This window comes from Saccopteryx leptura, chromosome 8 (genome assembly GCF_036850995.1).
Source record: "Saccopteryx leptura isolate mSacLep1 chromosome 8, mSacLep1_pri_phased_curated, whole genome shotgun sequence".
NCBI lineage: Eukaryota > Metazoa > Chordata > Mammalia > Chiroptera > Emballonuridae > Saccopteryx > Saccopteryx leptura.
This window is the reverse complement of record NC_089510.1, coordinates 57,630,287-57,653,749: the sequence shown is the minus strand read 5'-3', so window position 1 is coordinate 57,653,749 and position 23,463 is coordinate 57,630,287. Positions and strand designations below refer to the sequence as shown.

Genomic DNA, 23,463 nt, shown 5'->3' with positions numbered 1-23,463 from the left:
ATGGAGAAGAGGTTAGCAGTTAAAGAGGATGTGGAGTGGGAGGGGAGTGGGTGTGGCTCTAAAGGGTCACTTGAGGGATCCTTGTGGAGATGAGAGTGTTCTGTACTTTCATTGCATCCATGTCAATATCCTCATTGTCATATTGTGCTGTAGTTTTGCAAGATGTTAATATTAGGGGAACTTGAGTAAAAAGCACAGGGGGATCTCTCTATACTATTTCTTAACTGCAGGTGAATCTACAATTATTTCAAAATAAAAAGTTGAATTAAAAAAAAACTATCAGGAAGCAGAATAAAACCCAAAGGATAAAGCATGGAATTTGCAGAAGCCTTTGTTAACAAAGCTATTATCACCAGAAAGTTCTTCCTGCACAGTGGTAAAAATGTTCACTGCCAAGTGATGTCCCCTTTTACCAGCCTAGTGACGCTGGACACAAGAGGACCTCTTCCTCAGGATGTCCCTGGGGGCTCGTGGTGGGGAGACTGTCAGCACTGCTCCCTGGTGGCTGAGGCACTCCGAGTTGCCTCTGCCCCAGGACCTGGTCTAGGTGTGACCAGACCCTGTGTTCATGGCTTCCTTTTCTCTCGCAGGCGCACACTGCTGTTTCTCTCCTCCTCCTTCGTCCCTGTGGGTCGTCGCACTTACGCGGATGCAGTGAACCCAGTGAGTAGGCAGTCCAGCTACTGGAAACAAGCCGGGTGGTCAGAGCCCTTCCCTCTGGCCCCCAGGCCCTGACCCACCTTCAGAGCAGGACTTTAGAGCTTCCGGGACACTCAGAGCCGCTCTCTCACATTCTTAACCCCTGTCACCCCCCAAACCTCCCATCATATGAATTTGGGGGGTTAAGAATTTAGACTCTAGAAACTCTCAGGCCTGGTGTCAATTCCTAGTTCTATCACTTAGTATATTGGGCATTTTAAAAATATCTGTTTCTCATTTGTAGCATGGTATAATTATCATAGTTACTGTATGGAGTTATTGTGAGAGTTAAATAAGAATAATGTATGCACAGTGCCTTGCACATGGTAGGTAATGAGGAAGATGACAGTGATGATGGTGATGTTGATAATGTGTTTGCCGATGAGAAGACAGGTCCAGAAAGTGGAAGTAACTTCCCAAGCAACATTAGCTGTTGCAGAGTCTGGGTGAGAACCTGGTCTCTTGATCGAAGTCCAAGCTTTTCCCACTAGACTGTGGTGCTTCTCCGGGCAGAAAGAGCCAGGCAGGGAGGGCCGAGCCTGGCCCATCAGGAAGCACTCATTGGTACTGCCCAGGGGAGGACTGGTCACTCTGCCCTCAGGATACTGGTTCCTAACATGGTGTCTAACCTTCTAAAACAGGTGGGCAGCAAAGCTGTCCTGGTCACAGGCTGTGACTCTGGATTTGGGTTCTCCTTGGCCAAGCATTTGCATTCAAAAGGCTTCCTTGTGTTTGCTGGCTGCTTGATGAAGGTAAGAGATGGGTCATCTTTGTCACCATTGTCCTACACGCATAGTCATTGTCACACATAGTCACATTGTCTAAGTACCTCATAGAAGTAGAATCGTACACTATTTGTCTTCTTGTAACTTGCTTGTTTCCCTTAGCATAATGTCTTCACGGTTTGTCCATGTTGTAGCATACTACAGAATTTCTTTTTTAAGGCTGAATAATATTTCATCGGATGTATAAGGTCTACCGGAAAGTTCTGTCCGTTTCTATCACAACAAGTTTCAACACGTAAGCACATGTTTATTTGTCGCATGTGTGCCTCTCTATTTTTATCACTTAATGTATACATACTGACGTAGCAAATTAACTAAAACAAAGTTGATTCACGTTAGTCTTATGTGTGAAGCGATAGTGTACCTATGGCTACTGATAAAGTGCATTTACGCCACTGTAATTTTTACAAATTTCAACAAGGAAGAAATGCTACAGAAGCATGTCTGTCGCATCCACCATATTCCCCGGACTTAGCACCCTCCGACTATGACTTGTTTTTGTCCTTACAAAATTTTTTGAAGGGCAAAAAATTCAAAAATGAAGAAGATATCAAACAAGCACTGGTTCAATTTTTCGCATCAAAAGATAAAACATTTTTCAAAAATGGGATATACAAATTGCCCTCATGCTGGCAAGAAATCATTAATAATAATGGCAATTATATTATTTAATAAAGTTTATTGACAGTAAGAAAAATTTGTATTTTGTTTTATTCCAAAAACGGACAGAACTTTTCGGTAGGCCTTATATATATTACATTTTGCTTATCTGTTCATCTGTTGATGGACACGGGTTGCTTCCATGTTTTAGCTATTATGAATAATGCTGCTGTGAACTCAGATGTACACATATCTCTTCAAGACCCTGCTTTCCATTCTTTGGGTATATACCCAGAAATAAAATTGCTGGACTTATATGTTAATTCTATTTTTAATTTTTTGAGGCATCGTCCAACTGATTTCCAGAGTGTCTACACCATTTTACCTTTCCACCAACAGTGCACAAGGTTCCAATTTACCCACACCCATGCCAATGCTTGTTGTTTTCTGGTTATAGAAGTCGCCATCCGACTGGGTATGAGGTGGTATCTCACTGTGGTTTTGATTTTCACTTCCCTAATGATTAGTTATGTTTAGCATCTTTTCATGTGCTCACTGGTCATTCATATCTGCATTTCTCCTTTGGAGAAATGTCTATTTAAGCCATTTGCCCATTTTTAAATCGGCTTGGGTTTTGTTGTGGTTGTTACTTATACTTTTCGTGTTATATCCAAGAAATCATTGCCAAATACAATGTTTTGAAGCTTTTGTCCTGTGTTTTCTCCTAAGTGTTTTATGTTTTTGGTCTTACATTTAGGTCCTTGATCCAATTTGGGTCCTTGATCCAATTTGAGTTTTCGTATATGGTGTTAGGTAAGGGTCCAGCTTCATTCTTTGCATGAGGAAATCTAGTTTTCTCAGCATCATTTTCTGAAAAGACTGTCCTTTCCCTCTTTAAGTGGTCCTCACACACTTGTCAAGAATCATTTGACTCATATGCAAAGATTCATTTCTGGGCTCCTTTGGGACTCATCCATTGAAATTTAGGGTGCATGAAGGGAAGCATTGGGTCATGAGGCTACAAATGTAATTAGGGGACAGTTTCCCCAATGTGGAGGGTTGTATAACCAGTTCACTTTTAGAATATTTCCATATCTCAAACGTTACCCTCTTGACTATTTGCATATCTGCCACACCTACCTCTTGTCCCAGAGAGCCACTTCTTTCTGTTTATTTAGATCTGTCTGTTCTGGACTGCTCACATGAATGCAGTCATACAATGCACAAGATTCTGTGCCTGGCTTCTTTTACCCACTCACCCATGTGGTACAACGTATTGATAGTTGATTCATTTTATTGCTGGCTGACGGTATTTTGTTGTATAGATATACTACACTTAAAAATTCATTTACTTTCTAATCAATATTTGGATGAAAATGCTAGGATTTTTGGTCATTATAAATGATGTGCTATGAAGATTCACATACATTTTTCTGTGTAAACATGGTTCCACCTGGTTCTTTTAGAAACCAACATCTGGACATTAAGTATGCTCATTGCTAATGGGGCATTGCTGCTCTTTGTCTCAGTGGACAGAGCTAAAAGGTATATGAATAATAGCAAACACATATATACATATGCGCACCCTGTATCTATTTATATTTATTTATCTATCTCCTATGTACATTGCCTATAAATATCACACACACATAATTTCTGAGGTAATACTGACCTCCTACTTCAGTTCAATGCAACAGCAGTCTTTCTTGCTTCCCTCATTCCATATTTGTTTTCTTTCTTCTTCTGCAGTTTGGACCCCAATTGCATAGATTCTCAACTACAGTGTGTCCGTAAAGTCATGGTGCACTTTTGACTGGTCACAGGAAAGCAACAAAAGACGATAGAAATGTGAAATCTGCACCAAATAGAAGGAAAACTCTCCCAGTTTCATGCCTATTTAGTGCAGTTCGATGTGGGCTCACGCACAGATTTTTTTAGGGCTCCTTAGGTAGCTATCCCGTATAGCCTCTACAGACTCGTCACTGACTGATGGCCTACCAGAACGGGGTTTCTCCACCAAACTGCCAGTTTCCTTCAACTGCTTATCCCACCGAGTAATGTTATTCCTATGTGGTGGCGCTTTGTTATAAACGCGCCAATATTCACGTTGCACTTTGGTCACGGATTCGAATTTAGTGAGCCACAGAACACACTGAACTTTCCTCTGTACCGTCCACATCTCGACTGGCATGGCTGTGGGCTGCTCCGCTGTGTACATGGTGTTACATCATCTGCGCATGCGCACACGCTGCCACATCATCCTACAGAAACTGTGAGGGTTTTCCTTTTATTTGGTGCAGATTTCACATTTCTATTGTCTTTTGTTGCTTTCCTGTGACCGGTCAAAAGTGCACCATGACTTTATGGACACACTGTATATCAATATATTTGCTCACTTGGACAGCCCTACGATATATGTGCAATAGCTTCAGAATTGCTACATTCATACCATCACAAACAACAAACCTGCTACGTAATTGTCTCAGATCGAATCCTCAAAGAAGATGCCAAAATAGGATTAGATGTGCAAGAGGCTGATTTGGAAAATGGGGGTAAGGGCTAGAGGGGAACGGGGCAGGTGAAGGCAGGAAATCCTTGAGATTGCAGTGCAGGGCTCTGAACACAGACCGGAGGAGAGAGGATTCGGTTGGCCCAGCTTCGGAATGCAGTGACCCAGGCGCTCCTCAGCAGGCTGTGCCATGCCTGCTCCGTCTGACAGTGCACGAGGAAACTTGTTTCGGCAGGGATTTGGGGGGCAGTGGGTGTGGCATGCTTAGGGCTGTGTTCTCTGAGTAATGTGGACCTGCCAGCAGGCCTTGCAGGAGCTGTGATGCCTCAAAATGTTTTGTGCTTTTTAAGTCCCTTGTCCCCATATTCAGCAGCTGTACCATCGTGCTGGCTTGTGCAGTGATAAAGGGGGCTGCACCTGGGACTCCTCAGCACAGGGCCGAGGCTGCTCAGGGCTGCAGAGCCTTCAAGACAGGGTGAGGGCCTTGAGTCCTAGTCCCAGATCGGCCACCGTTGCTTCCCTGAGCCCCAGTCTGCTCTCTCTTGTGATAAGAGGGTTGGAGTAGGTGAACTTGGGTTCTTCCACTCCTCCAACAGTGATTCTGTAATATAGGGACTGGGGTTTTGAAAAAAATACCAGATAAGATCATTGTCAGGTTATGTCTTTGGTGGCTCCTTGACTATTTTCCTGTCATGGTCTGTCTTTCTGGGCAAAGCTGAAGGGTGCAGAAGTCACTAGGGATGTAAAGAATGTGTCTCTGTTTCTGCCTGGAATCTCATATTATCAATAGTTATACAAACCACAAAGTAGTCAGCGCCACCAGAGACTGTGTGAGGTGCCATAGTAACTGGAAAGGGGAGAGTATCTACAGCCTGGTTTGAAATGTTAAGCTACGTGGGGATTTCAGCTACGTCTGTACCCAGACTCTCTGCCAGCCCTTATGTGGAGTTACCCCTCCCCGGGCTTCAGACCTCAAGGCCTCGATCTGACTTGGCTCCAGCAGATGTCTCCCCTCTAACATCACTACCTCCTCCTCAGCCTTTACTGGATCATTCTCTCTGCGTGTGCACACTGCACCCCCCCCCCCCCACACACACACACCTGTGTGCACTACTATCGCATTTTTCTGCTTCTCTTTGTACAAAAGCTCCCCTGGAAGCTTGTTTGTAGTACAAGTTTTCATTTTTTTCACTTTCTTTTTTTTTTTTTTTTTATTTTTTTTATTTTTTATTTTTTTTCTGAAGCTGGAAACAGGGAGAGACAGTCAAACAGACTCCCGCATGCGCCCAACAGGGATCCACCCAGCACGCCCACCATAGGGCGACGCTCTGCCCACCAGGGGGCGATGCTCTGCCCATCCTGGGCGTCGCCATGTTGTGACCAGAGCCACTCTAGCGCCTGGGGCAGAGGCCAAGGAGCCATCCCCAGCGCCTGGGCCATCTTTGCTCCAATGGAGCCTTGGCTGCGGGAGGGGAAGAGAGAGACAGAGAGGAAAGCGCGGCGGAGGGGTAGAGAAGCAAATGGGCGCTCCTCCTGTGTGCCCTGGCCGGGAATCGAACCCGGGTCCTCCGCACGCTAGGCCGACGCTCTACCGCTGAGCCAACCGACCAGGGCCTCACTTTCTTTTTTTTTTAGTGAGAGGAAGGGAGATAGTGAGACAGACTTCTGCATGCACCCAATAGGGATCCACCCGGCAATACCCATCTGGGGCCAATGCTGGAATCAACCAAGCTATCCTCAGGTCCTGAGGCCGATGCTCAGACCAACCGAGCCACTGGCTGCGGGACGGGAAGAGGGAGAGAAGGGGAGAGGGAGGGGACAGAAGCAGATGGCGGCTTATCTTATGTGCCCTGACCGGGGATTGAACATGGGACGTCATATGCCAGGCTGACACTCTGTCCACTGAGCCAACCAGCCAGGGTCCATTTTTTTTTACTTTCAATTTCTTTTCCAATCCATCTGGGTTGGAGTTTTGCCCCTACCACTCTGTTTATTCATTTATTCAACAAATATTTATTTAGTACCTATTATGAGCTGACAAAGTTCTATGAAAGTGGACATATAACAATTCAGTGGAAAGTTCTTGCCCTTGTGGAGAGGAGCAGAGAGAGCCACACAGGCGAAAGGCTCTCCTCCTGCCTGGGCAGGACGCCCCTGCCTGCCCTGACCGGATCCTGGGGAGAGCTCCCGGAGCCATGTTCAGGGCGCCTGCCCAGTGAGACCCCCGGGAGGGCCCATGTGGCCCAGCCAGAGGGCTGCATCACGGAACCCGGGCCGAGGGAGAGGACTCCAGCTGCAGGAGGGAAGGGCACAGGAGTCTCCAGGGCTGGGACCCCGGAGGAAAGGGCACAGGAGTCTCCAGGGCTGGGGCCCCGGAGGGAAGGGCACAGGAGTCTCCAGGGCTGGGGCCCCGGAGGGAAGGGCACAGGAGTCTCCAGGGCTGGGGCCCCGGAGGGAAGGGCACAGGAGTCTCCAGGGCTGGGGCCCCGGAGGGAAGGGCACAGGAGTCTCCAGGGCTGGGGCCCCGGAGGGAAGGGCACAGGAGTCTCCAGGGCTGGGGCCCCGGAGGGAAGGGCACAGGAGTCTCCAGGGCTGGGGCCCCGGAGGGAAGGGCACAGGAGTCTCCAGGGCTGGGGCCCCCGAGAGGCAGGGTCAGCCCTCGTGCAGCGGCCGCCCCAGGACACTGACAGCAGGAACAGCGCACCACCCTCGGAAAGCTGCAGTCCTGCTCTCTCATGTGTCAGCCCCTGGATCCAGCCCTGGAAGGGTCTGAGCTTAAGGAATAAGAGAGGAGAAGGAGCTAGAAAATAGTGAGAAAGGCAACCCCCCACCTACTACCTGGCGTCCCACATTCTGTCTGGCCTGGTCAGGGTAGGCTCTAAACCGGGTAGATGTTGAGAGTTTGAGTTTTCAAACCAGGCTTGGCTGGAGTTCTCTGATTGGTAGACTGAACTTGGATCCTTTATGCCAAAACAAAGAGGCTCTCTAGTATTTGAGAGTGAGTGGAAAATCTATAGGACTTGCCGGCAACTTCATGCAGGGGTGGAAAAAGTAGCTCACAGATGAAGTTAAAGAGGACAGTGAGAGAAGTGGGTTTACTAATAAACTAGTTACACAGGCACCAATGCAACAGGACTGAAAGCTCACCTCTGAGCAGCAAGACAGGTGTGGGCAGACACAGAAACCCTGGGGCCAGGGAGGCGTAGCCCAGGCACTGTGACCTCGGCCGAGGACTGGTGGGTCCGGCAGGCAGCGGCCCTCTCAGTCTGGAGCCCGCAGGCTGAGGGCAGCTGGGAAGGTTTCCTCAGAACAGCTGGGGCAAAACGACAGTCCCTTTCCCTGTGGAGGTGGCTCCCAGGAGCAGGGTGTGGAGGCTGCTCAGAGGTGGACGAGGGCCCCAGGAGGTCTGTCCAGCGAGGGTGGGAGGGTGGGGGTTTCTCTCCTGGGGCCTGAACGCTGAGCCTGAAGCTGTGGCAGTGAGAGGAAGCCCAGTTTCCTCTGAGAGGAAGCTCTTAGCTTCTAAGCTGCCAGACAGTCCCTGTGGACACCCTGAGCCAAGGTGACGTTTCACCCTGGGGATGGCAGGGGCATTGGCTCGCTGGTGGCTAGAAGCACAAGGAGAGGTCTGGGTGAGGTCCAGGGTTGCTGAATGACGGCAGCAGGATTAACAAAGGCTGGGCCAGGAAAGGACACCCAGGTCCCTCCCGTGCACCTCAGCTGGAATCTGTGCTGTCGGAAGTCAACACCAGCTCCCCCGCGGAGACTCACATTACTGGGGCTCGGCTCCTAGGGGCGTCTGAGGAGGAGATAAGAAGACTGCACTAAAATGGGATGTGTTTTCCTGGTGCCTGTGTGCTGTGTGTGTGGGGAGAGGTGTCTGTGGCTCCAGCCCCTCCAGCCTGATGTGAAGGTGGCATCTGGGGAATTCCTTTCTGGTGCAGCGTCTACGGGGACAGGGGACAGTGGACAGCGCAGACACTCCAGGCCTTCTGCTCCACTGTAGAGGGAACACCGGCACCGGTGTTCGGGAGGGTTGGCACATCCAGGGGCTTTCGGAGCGGGCCATGCAGGACGCGAGCCCCCCACCGGCTGCTCTGTGCAGAGGTGATTCCGGTGCCAGGCTGGGCAGAGACTCAAGGGCCACACATGGTGCTTCTCCAGTGGGAACACTGGGTGGGGGGCTCCTGGGAGAGGATGTAATTTGGAGGAAGAAGGGATCTTAGAGGAGGGCAATCAGGCTGACCTCTTGCATGATGCCTGGGTTTTTTCTGCACCATGTCCCCCACCTAGCCCCAACCGCCATCTCTACCCACTAGTTTAAACACCTCGTAGGCAGCCCATGCCATCTCTGGATTGTGAAAATCAGTTTTCGTTCTGAGCCGAATTTGACTTCCTGGCTCTCGTCCAGTTCTCTGGGCTGCAAGGACAAGTCGACTGCTTGCCGTCATGTTCTCCCTGAGTCTCTTCTTCTCTCAGAGTGATTATCTCCATCACCTCCGGGCCCATTCGACATGATCCCTGCACTGTTCTCCCCTGAGAGCCTCTGACACTGCACCCTTCTAGCCCTGAGCCCCATCCTGGGATGCAGGCCCTGCAGGCTCAGCCTAGCCCGTGATCCCTGCACTGTTCTCCCCTGACAGCCTCTGACACTGCATCCTTCTAGCCCTGAGCCCCATCCTGGGATGCAGGCCCTGCAGGCTCAGCCTAGCCCGCAGAGAGCTTCCCCCCGGTGCTGACCAGCCTTGTGCTTTCTACTCCAGCCCTGGCTTCAGCACCAGTTGTATGTGCCCCGGGCAAGCCGTGGGCTGACAGTAGGCACCTCTCTGTCCCTTCACCTCTGGTAGCTGCTGCTGTCCTCCTGTAAGGTGCACCACTGCTCCGTGCACCACTGAGAAAGTCACTGTCGATCAAATCATGATGGACACTGTTTAATTTTTACATTGTGTGTAGCTCTTTCCTGTTGTGAAAATATGTGTCACAGAATAGATGCAATATGATAATACAACCTGCCTCATGATGTGAGGACTCATGAGATAATAATACGTTTCAAGTGCTTAGCACAATGGGAAGCACAGTAAACAATAAATGACGTCTACTTTATTCAAATCCTCCAGCAGCTCAGCACTGCCCCCACACAGGGCCCTGCCCACCTCGGCTGCCTCGCGGCCACAGCCTCCTCAGGCCTGTGCGCTGCCTGCAGTGGCTGCTGGCAGCTCCCTCTTCCGTCTGCCTGAGGTGCCCCACCGCATGCACGGACACCCCCGGCCCATGTCCTCAGCTGTCACGCCCTTTGGAAAGCCTTCCCTGCCCGCCCCCCTGTGCAGCCCGCACCTCCCACAAGGGTTCCTGCAGCAAACTCTCCACACTGTTTGCTTGCTCCTCTGCCTCCTTTCCTGAAATGTGGCTCTTGGAGGACAGGGGCTGGGTTATTTATATTTGTGTCTCCAGTACTGAGCAGATGATAGTACCTAGCGCTGGAACGGGACAGAGGCCCTGACATGTTTGCCGCGTGATACTTTTCTTATGTGTAGTAATACCTGAATTGGCATAGTGCTTTATTGATTAACAGACTCTTTAAAAAAACGATTTCCTCACTCCATTCATCTGAGCAGGCCAGGACAGGTGGGATGTGCTTGTGACTATCTGTCGCAGGAGAACTGGGCGCCCGTGAAGGGGTGCGCTGGGGTGCGCAGAGCCTGCCTGGCTGGTGGCAGACGCGGCAGCAGAGCCGGGCCTGGCCGCTCACCGCTGTGCGGGCGGCATTGGCTTAGAACAGTCGGCAAACTGACAGCCTGCTGGTCGCAGGTGACTTCTGGATGTGCTTTGGACCACAAATTGTTTATAAAACCCATATTAGTCGCCAACACAAAGAATTAAGAGATTTCATTCAGAAATCCCAATTACCAGCTTAAAAGTCTAAGCATATGGCAGCCCCGGGCTTCCATGCACACGTGGACAACAGCGGCCAGGGGCGGAGAGGCGAGGCTGTGCTCCGCCCCTGCGTGTTCCCTTTTTCATCCTGCGCCACCCACATGCCTGGCCCAAGTAGGTATTGAGTTTGCAACCTCTACTTAGAGAGATGATTCTGCCAGTGAGGACTTAGGGGCTCATGGCTGTGTCTGTGGCACTTAGTTTGGCGCTTGGTATGTCATTAGTGCTCAGGGGTTCAGTGCAGCCTCTGTGGTGGAGCAGGCCCGGGTGGGCTGCAGAGACCACTGTCTGCAGCTGGTACTGGCCTCAGGCTTAGGCAGGGACTTGGGGCCAGCTCCTCTCCTTGGCCCTGGTCCTCATCCTAGAGGCAAGGAGTGAAGCAGCTCTTGTCTCCTCCCCAGGACAAAGGGGATGTTGGAGTCAAGGAACTGGACAGCTTGAAGAGTGATCGACTGAGAACTGTTCAACTCAACGTCTGCAAAAGCGAGGAGGTGGAGAAAGTTGTGGAGGTCGTCCGCTCAAGCCTGGAGGACCCCGAGAAAGGTAGGGGGTACCGTGGGGCACAGGGTGCCCTTTCTAAACACCATCCTCCACTTGCTAGTATCCTGCCCAGAGTCCTTTGTTAGTCAGCTCTTCCTCCGATACAGTGGGAGGAAGTGAGCTGAATTAAACCCAGCCATGCAATCAGGCACTGCGAAATAAAGCCAGAGGTGATTTCAGAACCTACAGGAATGGTGAAGAGTGTGCTCTGGCTCAGGTCAGTTCAGCCAACGCCCCCTGAAGGCCCGCTCAGAGCCAGGTGGTGGGCCTCAGTGTCGGGAACACAAAGATGGCCAGGCACAGTCCACGTCCTCCAGGACCTATCAGGGAAGTGAAGAACCAGGTTCAAGTATTGAGAGGACATAGCTGGCTGGACTGGGTGACTCAGGCAAGTGGGGATGGGGAGAGACAAGAGGTCTCTATCCTGGACACCTAGTTCCCTCATGAAGGAGCAGGTTGGGGCATGTGCTGAAGTGCCTAAGGGACACCCTGGGAGAGCATCTGGGCTGGAGATCAGGTGTCGAGGGTTGCAGGTGAGCCTGGGAGCAGAGGAGATGCAAGGAGGCTCTATGGGCGGGGGCTGTCGTGAGCAGTTAGGCACCAGAGGAGGGGAAGAGACAGCTGTCAGCGAGGTTTAGCCCCAGTAGCTAAAGGGACAGAAGTTTTGGGATCAGTAGCCACAGGGATGCTACAGAACATAAGGACTCAGGTGTCCTCCTGTGTCAGCCCAAGGAGGACCTTGGTGGGGGGCTCTTGTACACCAGAGGGGAGGGGACACCGTGCATGTAGAACACAGTGGTGACGGTGAAGCCAATTTGGTGTCCTGACTTCGTCTACGACTCTTACCTTTGAGCTTCCCGACAGCCCAGGCAGAAAGGCTGTGCCTCATTCAGCTCTCTGGCTTCCTCAGAATCGGGTGGGGACCGCTCTCCTAAGCAGGAACTTCAGTTGCCTGTAGGGACAAGGGAAGGGGTTGGGGTGACCAAGGCCTTTGTGGGGCCTTGCCGAGTGTTCTCAGTCAGGCAGACATGCGGTCACCCCCAGCGGCACCTCAGAAACTCCTGTGCTGTGTGGCTATCAGAGAAGCTGTTGCTCCAGCTGCCAGCCTGTCACTGATGTGTCACCTTGTCAGCCCAGTGCCAGCCCCACCCACACAGCAGGCCATTCCCAGACCCCTCTGCTCTCTGAGGAGAGGCCTGTGAGTTCTAGAACATCTGTTTAGTAATCAACAGGCAGACCAGGACTTACGTTTCATTAAGCAAAGGCCGGATGGGTCCCCTTGGGATGATTACAGTTCAGAAGGTGCAGCCTGCTTCACCCCCTCCTCCCCGCCTTTCCTGGCAGCTGGGACGCTGCGTTCATGAGCTACTAGGCAGGAAAACATCTGCAGTCAGCACATAAAGCCTTCATTATGGCCTGTGGGTTTGTAGGGATTTTAAATGCCTGTGTAGCCTGGCCGGTGGTGGCACGGTAGATAGAGCAGCGGCTGGAATGCTGAGGTTGCAGGTTCAAAACCTTGGGCTTCCCCAGTTAAGGCACATAAGACAAGCAACCAATGAGCAAGTAAAACGAGTGGCTACTTCTCATTCTCTCACTCCTCCTTTCTCCGTAAAATCTTAAAAATAAATAAAATAAAATGCCTGTGTAAAGGAATCATCATTGTAGACCAGAGCATAAAGCAGACCTTACTTAACTGAAACTGCATTTATTAGAAAAATATTTGAAGATGTTTAGGTCTGAGAAGAAAAGAAATCTGTTAGATATACAGGTGGGCAGGTCTCCTCCTCCCCCTTCCTCTGCACTGGTCCGCCTCCCTCCCACCCCCACCATGTGGTCCCCTGCTGCTCAGGGGGCTGTATCCTGGTAGACAAAGCAGCTCCAATTCTCCCCTTCTCCGGCAATGCTGTCTCTGAACTCCAGGTGGCGCCCTCCCCAGAGAGAAAGACCAGCTAGAGGTTCCTAAAGAGTGATGGCTTCTGACTTACCCTCTGCCCAGGCAGGAAGCTCCCAGGAGACAAGTGGAGGGCACATTTTTACTGCGACTTTGGTGCCCTTCACCCTGCTCTATGGAACAATTGCTACCAAAGCCCGGGGAGCCAGCCTTGGGGGATGAGATGATGGGACTGTCTGATGAGAGCTGCGAGCCACCTGCCACTGGCCTCTTTGCTCCCCAGCAAGACTCTGAGGGACTGGACATCTGGAGCCTGTGACGCTCGCACTAGGGAAAGACTGAGTGAGTGGGCCAGCGGGCAGGCTGCGGGCACGGTCTGAGGACCACTTTCCTCACCGTCAGTAAACATTCATTGAGTACTTGCTGTAGAGTTGCTATGTACTGAGCACCAGAAGGGGTCTCACCTGGCAGGAGGACTTTGTGGTGGGTCACCAGCCACGTGGAAGCTGGTGATTTCACATAGGACCTGTGAGGAATGGGTGTAGCACTGGGGACATCATGCCATAGGCAGGGAAGACCCTATAGTCTGGACACCCTCGGTCTAGGAGCGAGAAGAATAGTTTTACTCTGAGCTTCACCTCTTATTAGAAATGTGACCTTGTGGTCACCTGTGTGGGCCTCAGCTTGCCCATCTGTGAAGTGGGAAAAGTGCTTTGCGAACGTCCGGTGCTCATACCCAGGTCTGACTGCTGCAGGGCGTGGGTAGAATTTCAACAAAAGCTGCTCTTAGGTTGGAGGGGCTGAGCAGAGCCAGGGAGCAGCAGAGGCAGGAGGGGCCGTGATGTCAGAGGACTTGCAGAAGGCAGAGTACTTGAAAGGGCGTGGGAGACGAAGCCTGGGAGAGACTTCACGAACCCACTGTGGAAGGGAGGCCCCAGAGCAGGAAGTGACCGACAGCGGAGACTGGGGTAGAAGGGGTTGCATCGGGAAGGAGGTGGAGGGAGAAACTAAAACAGGGAGGGGCTTCTTCAGTAATACAGGAGGGGGTAACGGGACCCTCCATGCCATGGAAACAGGAAGGAAGACACTGATTCTTGTGACACTGGGAAGGAGTCAGCAGCCACACAGGGTTAAGCATGAGGGCTGTGTCCTCACACAGTGCTGGGTCCAAACTCCGTCCTGCCCACTAGGTATCTGGATGACACTGAGCAAGGCGCTTCACTCTCTCACCGCAGATGTCTCATTCAGATATGGGACAATTTAATATCTACTTTATAGGTTGCTTATGAGGAGCAGGTGAATTAATAGAGACAGAACGTTTAGTTCAGAGCGTGGCAGCTGTCCTTTTGATCTTATCAGGCATGCTAACAGTCCTCATTAGTAGGGTGGAGAAATGTGGAGCTGGGGGAGTAAAAACTGAAGTGAAACTATTAACAAGGAGGAGGGGCAGCGGGGAACTTGCTGTGTCCATGTGGTTCGGATGGGCTGGTCCTGTGGGACATCAGGTGAAGGTGACTGTCAGGAGGAGGAGACTGGGATTGGGAGAGAGCCGTGGCTGCCGAGGGTCCGTGGGACCCGCCACATGGAGGCGGCACGGGGCTGCTGCGGGAACACAGCTGTCACCTGCTGCGGGAACACAGCTGTCACCAAGAGCAGCAGGGATGCTGGGAGTTGACTCGGAAGGTTGGATGAGGACCCCAGAGAGCCCCCAGGTCTGCACACTGTTACTGCTTAGCAGGTCAGCAGAGCTGTCTTCCAGGACGCTGCTTTCACAGGTCAAGTTCAGTTGAACTTTTCTGGATATTAGTGTCAGATGTAATTAATGTTAAATGGAAAAAAGGTTATTTATTTTAGGCTGTGTGATACTTCCCATATGAATAGAACACAAAGCAGCTGTAAGAGTCCATGAGCTCAGACAAAAAGAAGCTGCCTTGGCACTGAGTGCAGTTTGGGAGAAGGTGGTCAGGCCAGGAAGGCCATTGGGGAACACCTGTATCTGAGTGGGGCAGGCGGAAGAGAGGTGGCAGGGAGGATGGAGGAGGCGCTTGGCTATTATTACTCTCGGGGAAGAGCGAGTGTCAGGAACCATGAGCAGTGAGCACACGGTGGAGACGTTGAGAATGAAGATGGGGTGGCGTCATTAGCATGTGGCACCCTGGATACCCTGGATACCCTGGAGCAGGGGCAGGGCTGGGACCCACAATGGCAGGGGAATGGGAAACTGGAGAGTCTGGCTTGTGTTCTCAGAGCCCGGCTGTGGAGGGCGGGGGAGCGGACAGTAGCATGGGGGATAGCATGGGTAAGAGAAGGCTCTTTAGGATAAGGAGACGTAGTGTTTATGTTCATCTGACAGATGTTTATTAAGCACCTACTGTGTACAACATGGAAGGGAAGGAGACAGGGTCAGCAGGCGAGGTGAAGTTGCTAAATGAGAGAGGATTGATGGCTTACCGTTAGGAAGGTGGCAGGTGGGTGTCAGCCTTGGCAAGGGGCAAGGCCTCCTGGGAAGAGGAGGGGACTGCAGGACTGGGGAAGGGGCGCTCTGGGGGTGGCGGTGGCTGAGTCAGTGCAGGTCGCCAGTGAGACTTGAGGGGGAGGACGCTTTAGCTCTGGCTGGGGATTGGAATGAGAACTTCACAAGCACTTTGTTAACCAGCAATTTCCTTTCCCTAATTAATGTCCTTAATTTTCCACAATTGAAGGGGAAGGCACCAGAGGTCAGTTGATGAAGCTTTAATTTGAGTAACACGGAAGGGAAGCAGCTAGAGACCAATTACTCTGTCATTTACACAAACTCCCGATTAACTCAGAGAGCAGCGTCAGCGTTCCCACAGGCTGGGGGACAGTCCCCAGGGCGGCCTGCCCCGAGGCTGCATGCGAAAGACATCTTCATGGCCACAGGAGACGGAACTCTGGGGGTCCCCAGCAGAGAGGCAGGCCCTGTTCTGTCCTGAGGCTCTAGCCCATTCACTCCTTGCACCCAAAAAATGAGCTCCAAGAGTTCCCTGCCGCCTCCTCCCAGCACTTCCCCCAGTTAGGCTCCGCCTCTAATTTACTGGGCACACCGATGCCAGGCCTTTCCCCTCAGGGCCTCTGTACCCCTGGCTGTGAGGTTAGTTATCAGACTAAGTGACCTACAAGGAGTCTCCTGGCACCAGTGTTCTGTGTCTATAAAAGCCAGCTGTCTGCCTGACTGGTGGAGGCACCGAGCATCGACCTAGGACGCTGAGGTCCCATGTTCAAAACCCCGAGGTTGCCCGGTTGATGGCAGGCCCATCGGCTCATTCGGCTTAAATGTAGGCTCACTAGCTTGAACATGTGATCAATACGATCCCAAGGTCATGGCTTGAGCAATGGCTCACTGCCTCAGCTGGATTACACCCCCCATCATACACCCCCCATCAAGGCACATGTGAGAAGCAATCAGTGAACAGCTAAGTGACAGAATTACTAGTCGATGCTTCTCATCTCTCTCCCTTTTGGCCTCTCTCTCTCAAAAATAATGAAAAAAATAATTTAAAAAATAAAAATAATCAGGTGTCCGTTTGCTGGTCTTACTGGAGACAGTCAACCCAAATATACTCAGTGTACATTTGCTCCGACCCTATACTCAACCCCGCGGCACCACCCAAGGCTGAGGGATGTTCGCTACCTGCAAAGACCAGGTGTATACACATGCGGTATTGATGAACAGGTTACCAGGTCATGCGGCTTACTACATGATAAGTGGCAACAGGGCGTGATTCAAGGACAGGAGGTCAGAGCATGGAGTCATTGTTAAGCCGGATGGGGGGCCTGATCTGAGATCAAGGCTTAGCAGACCTCCAGCTTGCTGTGTGACTTTGGACCCTTGGTCTTCCCTCTCTGGTCTTACAGAGAGGCTTGACCTGGAAGACTCCTGAGGTTCCCCAGGCTTCTGGCAAGAGGGAGAATGCAAGTAAGGTTCAGAGACAGGTGACTGCACAGGTGCCCGGGTGCAGAGCATGGGAGCAGACTGGCTGGAATAGAGTGGAAGTGTGTGGGGTGAGCTGGGACTCCAGGCTGGGGGCACTGGCGAGTCTGGGTCATGATGGTCCAGAGAGTCAATTAAGGAAGAAGAAATATAAGGTTTGAATGGTCTAGACTTAAGGGAGGGTTATAGCCAGCACTATCTCCTATTTTCTTTTGTGACTCTAAATAGTGTCCCGAGAGCATTGGGCACAAAGATGGCGAGGAAAGGGGAAAGAGGATCAAAGTGGGGAGGGGAGTGGCTGTAGGCTGATGATTGACCTAGCCCATGTGTTGACCTCGGTTCTGTTCCTTCCCCTCCAGGCCTGTGGGGCCTGGTTAACAATGCAGGCATCTCAACGTTCGGGGAGGTGGAGTTCACCAGCATGGAGACCTACAAGGAGGTGGCGGAGGTGAACCTCTGGGGCACAGTGCGGATGACAAAATCCTTTCTCCCCCTCATCCGCAGGGCCAAAGGTGAGTTGGAGAGAGATCATTCTCCTGTCCCCTGGACCTGCCCCACCTTTTCATCTTGGCTCAGAATGGCAATAGGTTTCAGCAGATCCAACATCCACGGCCCAGCAAGGCTGAGCACATGGCTCCCAGGAGCAAGGGGGCCTGTGGGTGGTGGTGAGTGGCGGTGCGGTGGCCAGGGAAGCGGAAAAGGATGAGCGGTTTTCAGAAAGTAGAGCAGGTGTGAGGTGTGAGGTGTGAGGTCCGGGTCTATACAGCAAAGGCTAAAAGTTTACAGTGGTAATCCCACTCTGGGAATGTAGTCTAGAGAAATAACTACCCTTCTGTACAGAGCATTCTGTATATCATGGTATCCGTAGGGGTGTGGTTAAGTAATATTGGTATATCCATTCCATGTTTTACTGTGCTGTACCTAAGAAATGAGACAATTGTGCTACTACATAAAAAAGTAATAATAAGATTAGAAACTTGAAAAAGAGACAAAATGTCAGCACTGTGTTAATGAACCCAATGTAAACAAACAACCTAAAAAGTCACTGACTCAGATGTGCTCCCTAGAACAGCAAATAATTTTGGTATAAAGGGAAGAACCATCTGATCTATCTCAAGGTCCCAGCAATGACATAATGAACCCAGATGGTGCTGTAGGATTTTAGAAGAAAACTGCAACCCTTCAGTGACTTCTAACTTGGAGGTTTCTGAAAGGAGCCTCCCAGAGTGCCCAGAATAGGGCTGTGCCTTTATTTCCTGGGTGCACAGCCAGGGTGAGCAGGACCCAGGTCTGCCTGGGCTGTCTGTCTGGATGGGCTCCACCTCCGTCTCCCCCCCCCCCCCAGGGCTGGGAGAAGCTATGGTTGGTTCCTAGCAACCCCCACGCTGGGCCTTTGGGTCATCACTTTTTTTAAAAAAATTTTATTTTATTTATTTATTTTTACAGGGACAGAGAGAGAGAGTCAGAGAGAGGGATAGACAGGGACAGACAGGAACAGAGAGAGATGAGAAGCATCAATCACCAGCCTTTCATTGCAACACCTTAGTTGTTCATTGACTGCCTTCTCACATGTGCCTTGACCGTGGGCCTTCAGCAGGCTGAGTAACCCCTTGCTCGAGCCAGCGACCTTGGGTCCAAGCTGGTGAGCTTTTTTTGTTGTTGTTGTTCAAGCCAGATGAGCCCGCGCTCAAGCTGGCAACCTCGGGGTCTCGAGCCTGGGTCCTTCCGCATCCCAGTCCAATGCTCTATCTACTGCGCCACCACCTGGTCAGGCGGGTCATCACTTTTGAGGTCAACATTATTCTCTCAATATTCAAGACTCTGTCCCCTTGTCCTGGCCCTGACGTCAGGCTAAAACCCTACCCTTGCCCTTGCCCCTCCCTGCTGGGCGACAGCCCTCCCAGGTGAGTGTTGTGGGGAAAGTCAATGGGAGAATGTGGGAGGTGAGACACAGCTTCCTCGTGTGCTGTGTGCCCTCCCGGGACGCAGGCCCGCTTCTCACTCAGTTCTCCTCTCCTGTGCTGCCTGGCACAGCTGGCTACCCTGCAAATAGCAGGGATGTTGATGCTGATATGTGGACCTGGGCTGGCCCTGACTGTGAATGAGGGCCCTCAGACCTTGGGGGGGCCACATGGCCGGGCCCCAGCCTGTGGCAGCAAAATAAGTATCAGGAGCCAGGAGTCCAGGTTCCAGCCAGGTCTCTGCAAACGTGCTAGGCCCCAGGCCCTCTGCCCCACCAGGCCATGACCCCTGAGCAACTGCTTGCTGTCTTCCTCTAGGCCGCGTCGTCAACATCAGCAGCATGCTGGGCCGCATGGCCAACCCGGCCCGTTCCCCGTACTGCATCACCAAGTTCGGGGTGGAGGCTTTCTCCGACTGCCTGCGCTACGAGATGCACTCCCTGGGTGTGAAGGTCTGTGTGGTGGAACCCGGCAACTTCATCGCAGCCACGAGCCTCTACAGCCCTGAGCGCATCCAGGCCATTGCCAATAAGATGTGGGACGAGCTGCCTGACGTGGTGCGCAAGGATTACGGCAGGAAGTACTTTGACGAGAAGATCGCTACCATGGAGAGCTACTGCAACAGTGGCTCCACCGACACGACCCCGGTCATCGACGCAGTCACCCACGCCTTGACCGCCGCCAACCCCTACACCCGCTACCACCCCATGGACTATTACTGGTGGCTGCGAATGCAGATCATGACCCACTTCCCTGGAGCGATCTCCGACAGGATCTATATACACTGAAGAGTTTTGAGCTGGCCTCTGCCTAGAGCCCTGGTGGAAAGGAATGGGAGGGAAGGAGGGAGGGAAGAAGGGAGGAGCTTGTATAGTCACCTCTTTATTACCCACTGGTGGATTATCCACTGTCCCAGGAGGACCACTACCAGTCTTAGCATCAACTGGAGCAGGTAGCCCAGCTCGAATTGTGTGCACAGTGAGTGGCTCAGGCCTCCGCAATCGAGGTGCAGAGTGGTGGGCAGGGCCCCTAAACTCCAGGGCAAGCATGGATCATCTGTCTTTCTGGAGTTAATTTCATTCAAAGGTTTTGCAGAAAACATCTTTTTATTAAAAACAGATTTACTATAAAATAGAATCCAAATCCTTTACATTTTTAAGCCAAAACCCCCATTTAAAACTTTTATCTCAATTCATCCTTAAGCCAGCCTCATGAGTATTGGAACAGAAATTCTTTTGTACACAAAGAATCTGCAGCCCATAAGTGGATACGTGAACAATCCTTTTATCGCTTATAAATGGTCCAAGTCATGTGTTCCTGTCACTGCTGTTGAAGTGCCTCACATTTTGTGTTCCAGGGCACTCTGGCTCCAGCTGGCTCCTCAGAGAGCCCTGTGACCTTCCTGAGCCTTACGTACTGTGCCGTGCACACTGTGCTCCTCTCCGCATGCGCACCGGAGCTGGTGTGTGTGCTCACAGCCAGCAGTTCAGAACTGACTGTGTGGAGGGGGTGGGGACACTAGAGATTCCCTTTTGATTTCTCCACCTCTCTTAAGACTTAACACAGACTGTGGAGGTGCTCTTTGGCTAAGAGGGCGGTGTCTGGCTTAGGTCTGCTTGGTTTTGCCTGCAATGGAAGCCCTGTTAAATGGTGCACCTTGGCAGGAGCTATGTGTAAAGGCCAGGCACTGTGGCACCCTCCCCAGGGGCAGGTCCGGAGTTTCTGCCTGTCACGTGGTGCTCTCCCCTCCCCTCCCCCCCCCCCTCCCGTCTCTCCCTCACACACATCTGTTCTGTAGAGCTCAGGGTGGGTTTCACTGATGGCTTACCTTCTTGCTGTGTACTTATTTTTAATAAAGAAGCCAGGTCACTGATAGGCAGTCTGTGTCATCACTTCTTAAAGTTGGATTTGAGGACTGCCATCGTTAAAATTTCCCAGGGCCGGGATGTTTGGACCAGTACTCAGCACTACCTTCCTCCAGGTGGCTGCAGGCCTAGGACAGGGTCCTGAGTGCCAGCCCCGCAAATCTAATTAGCACTTCCGCCTCCCCGGGAAGGGCCAGGCCTGCCGCTAGAGGGCGCGCTGCCGCCGCAGCCGGAGCCCCCTCTGCTCTGGGCTGGGAGCTTCCACTGAAGCCTGAGGTCTCCAAGGGTTCGTGATCCCCACCGACACGAGGACGCAGGCCCTTCAGAAGCAGTGTTCCCGCTGCTCTAGTAGCTGCTTGGCTTAAACTGGAGCCTAGTGCCAGGAGAAGGCAAAAGAACCTGGGCAGCTGGGACTGAGCGCGGGGCTCAGGCAGGGCCGAGGAGAAGCAGATCCCCTGAGAAGCAAACTCTCCCTGCCTTTTGGGCCCTTGTCCACTGTCTTCAATCAGAGATGCCCTGTCCCAGCTCCCTCTACAAAGTGAGACCTGGAGGGCCTGCAAGGACGACAGAGGGCAGGCAGGTCTGGAGTTCTCCAGAATCCAGAGAGGGACATTTGATGGACAATGTCTTCACATAACAATAGGATCCTTTTGTCTAACAGAGCTGGCCTTTCAGAACGACATTTTTACATCTTTTGTTTTTATGTTTAATTTCATGAAAGGAAAATGAATGCAACACTTGTTATAGGCCAGCTGGGAACTGACAGGAAGTGGAAACGGTCACGTGCTCTGAGCTGGACCCGCAGTAAACACCCCTGGAGAGGCTGCACCGCCGCTGGCTCTCCCGGAGAGGAGAACCGCCTCGCTGGCCTGCGGGCTGCCGGATCTTCATTTCTTCCCCAGGTTGGAAAGCCCAGAGAGCCTCCCCTCCAGATAGCCTCAATGCTAATTGCAACCGCACGTTTCCCATTTTCTTTCTGGCACTTTAGTGTAGTGCCACTGAGGTGCAGAGTCGAGCGTTGATCCTTACAAGAGCCGGGTGAGGTGGGCAGAGCAGATGCGCTTGTTCTCAAGAGGGGAGGTGACTCAACTAGCACCACAGTGGACCCAGTGCCAGCATGAAAGTCTCCTGAGTGCCACTGTTCACCATCACTTACCCTGTGGCCCCAACAGCCCTGGGAACTAGGCGGGTCAGGGTTGGCAGGCACCTACATCTCCACTGATCGTCAGCAGAGAGCAGCCCCTCCTTGTGGGATTGAGGGGAGGGAGAAGGCCTTCCACAGGCTGCCACCCGGCTCTCACGGTCCGGCCCGGCTGGGAGCAGATGGCATCCACAGGCACTGCCTTGGGTAGAGCATTGCGCCCAGCACCCACCCCTTGTATGGATTCTTTGGGTCAGGGAGGCTTGAGAATGCTCCTCCCGCTGTCGCAGGCCTGCAGCACTGCCCTGGGCCCCTTGACATATACTCCCATCTCCCAGGCAGCAGGTCCCTGGGCTGGGAACCAAGCATTCATGAACTCATTTGAATTTCCCCAGGGCCTGTGAGGTGGGGAGAGAGTCCAGCAGCCCCTGCTGGTCCTGCTCTGCAGCCCTTGTGTGACCTTCAGCCAGTGGCTCTCAGTGCAGGGCCTCAGTAGGAGCCTCAGGCGAGAGGAGGGAAACACGTAGACAAGCCTAGAACTGTGGGAGGGTGTCAGGTGAAGCTCAGCTTGCACGACTTGTCCAGTCGTACCTCTGAGGCTCCTGACAAGGCCTTGTTACAGAGCACACGCTGCGCTTAACATTCCACCCCAGGGCCAAGAGCGCGGCTGCCACAGCTGCTCGGGCTATGCCTCTGCTGCCCGCAGCAGGGTGCCTGCCTAAGACTCCCCAGTGTGAGGCCTGTTCAATTCCTGTCTTCAAACAGGGCCTGGCTCTGCGGAGCTGTGCAGACCCAGTGCAGGTGCAGCTGTGAGCAAGCAGAGACTGCCGGCTCAGGTGGCACCAGGCTCAGCTGCTGGGTAGCCACCAGGGACATCTGTGTAGTTCAGGCACATTACACATCCAGTTCACTCCTTCCTCTCCCCTGATTCTCACAGCAGCCCTGCAAAGTAGGCAAGGTAGTGTCAGTGTCTCACTTTATACCTAAGGAAACACTACTCCAAGTCTCTCACCAAATGAGGGACAGAGCTAGACAGCCAAGCCAGATCTAACCTCCAGCCCGAGCTGGTGATGCGTGAAAATCAGGGCAGATGGCACCAAGATCTAAATAAGAAGGGGGAAATCACCTCAGTTGTGTAACAGTGGAAAAGCCTGTGAGCAGGTGTGCAGTAACAACCACAGGGTGCTGCCGCATGAGCAGCTCCTGCTTCCCTCCCTCGTGGGCTCTGGGTGCCGCTCTCTAGGAGAGAATGTGCAGGAGGCACCTACTAGTGGCCCCCCAGTAGGAACTCTGCCTTGACTGAACTAGCACGGCCCCATCAGGGGCATTTCTAGGAACACCGAAAGCCAGACGGACGGAGAGGTTCTGGAGCTGCCCCCACAGGGTTTGAGGATCCCTGAACAGAGGGCTCAAGAATCCTCAGATGAGAGCCTCAGGGAGGGCGGGGCTGTGTGCTCTGCGAAAACCAAACAAATGAGCAAACCCTGAGCGTCGTGAGGCCTTGCTGGCTGTTTCTAGGCACCGAAGAAGGTGGTTTCTGAGTGGTGGCTTCAGGAGTATAGGGTAAGCAGCAAGAACCAGGCCAGGGA

The 23,463-nt window shown here is 52.3% G+C and overlaps 1 protein-coding gene across 3 annotated transcripts in view; it reads left to right on the top strand.

Annotated features, from left to right (window-relative positions):
• Positions 1-20,741, top strand: part of BDH1 (3-hydroxybutyrate dehydrogenase 1) — a 40,318-nt gene extending 19,577 nt beyond the window's left edge. For all 3 annotated transcript variants that reach the window (XM_066347339.1, XM_066347338.1, XM_066347340.1), the window contains exons 3-7: positions 591-663; positions 1,341-1,451; positions 10,926-11,067; positions 17,267-17,419; positions 19,187-20,741. In XM_066347339.1, coding sequence (XP_066203436.1) covers positions 591-663; positions 1,341-1,451; positions 10,926-11,067; positions 17,267-17,419; positions 19,187-19,656 — 949 coding nt within the window. In that variant the 3' untranslated portion in view covers positions 19,657-20,741. The remainder of the gene's footprint in view (positions 1-590; positions 664-1,340; positions 1,452-10,925; positions 11,068-17,266; positions 17,420-19,186) is intronic.
• Positions 20,742-23,463: the final 2,722 nt, after the last annotated feature.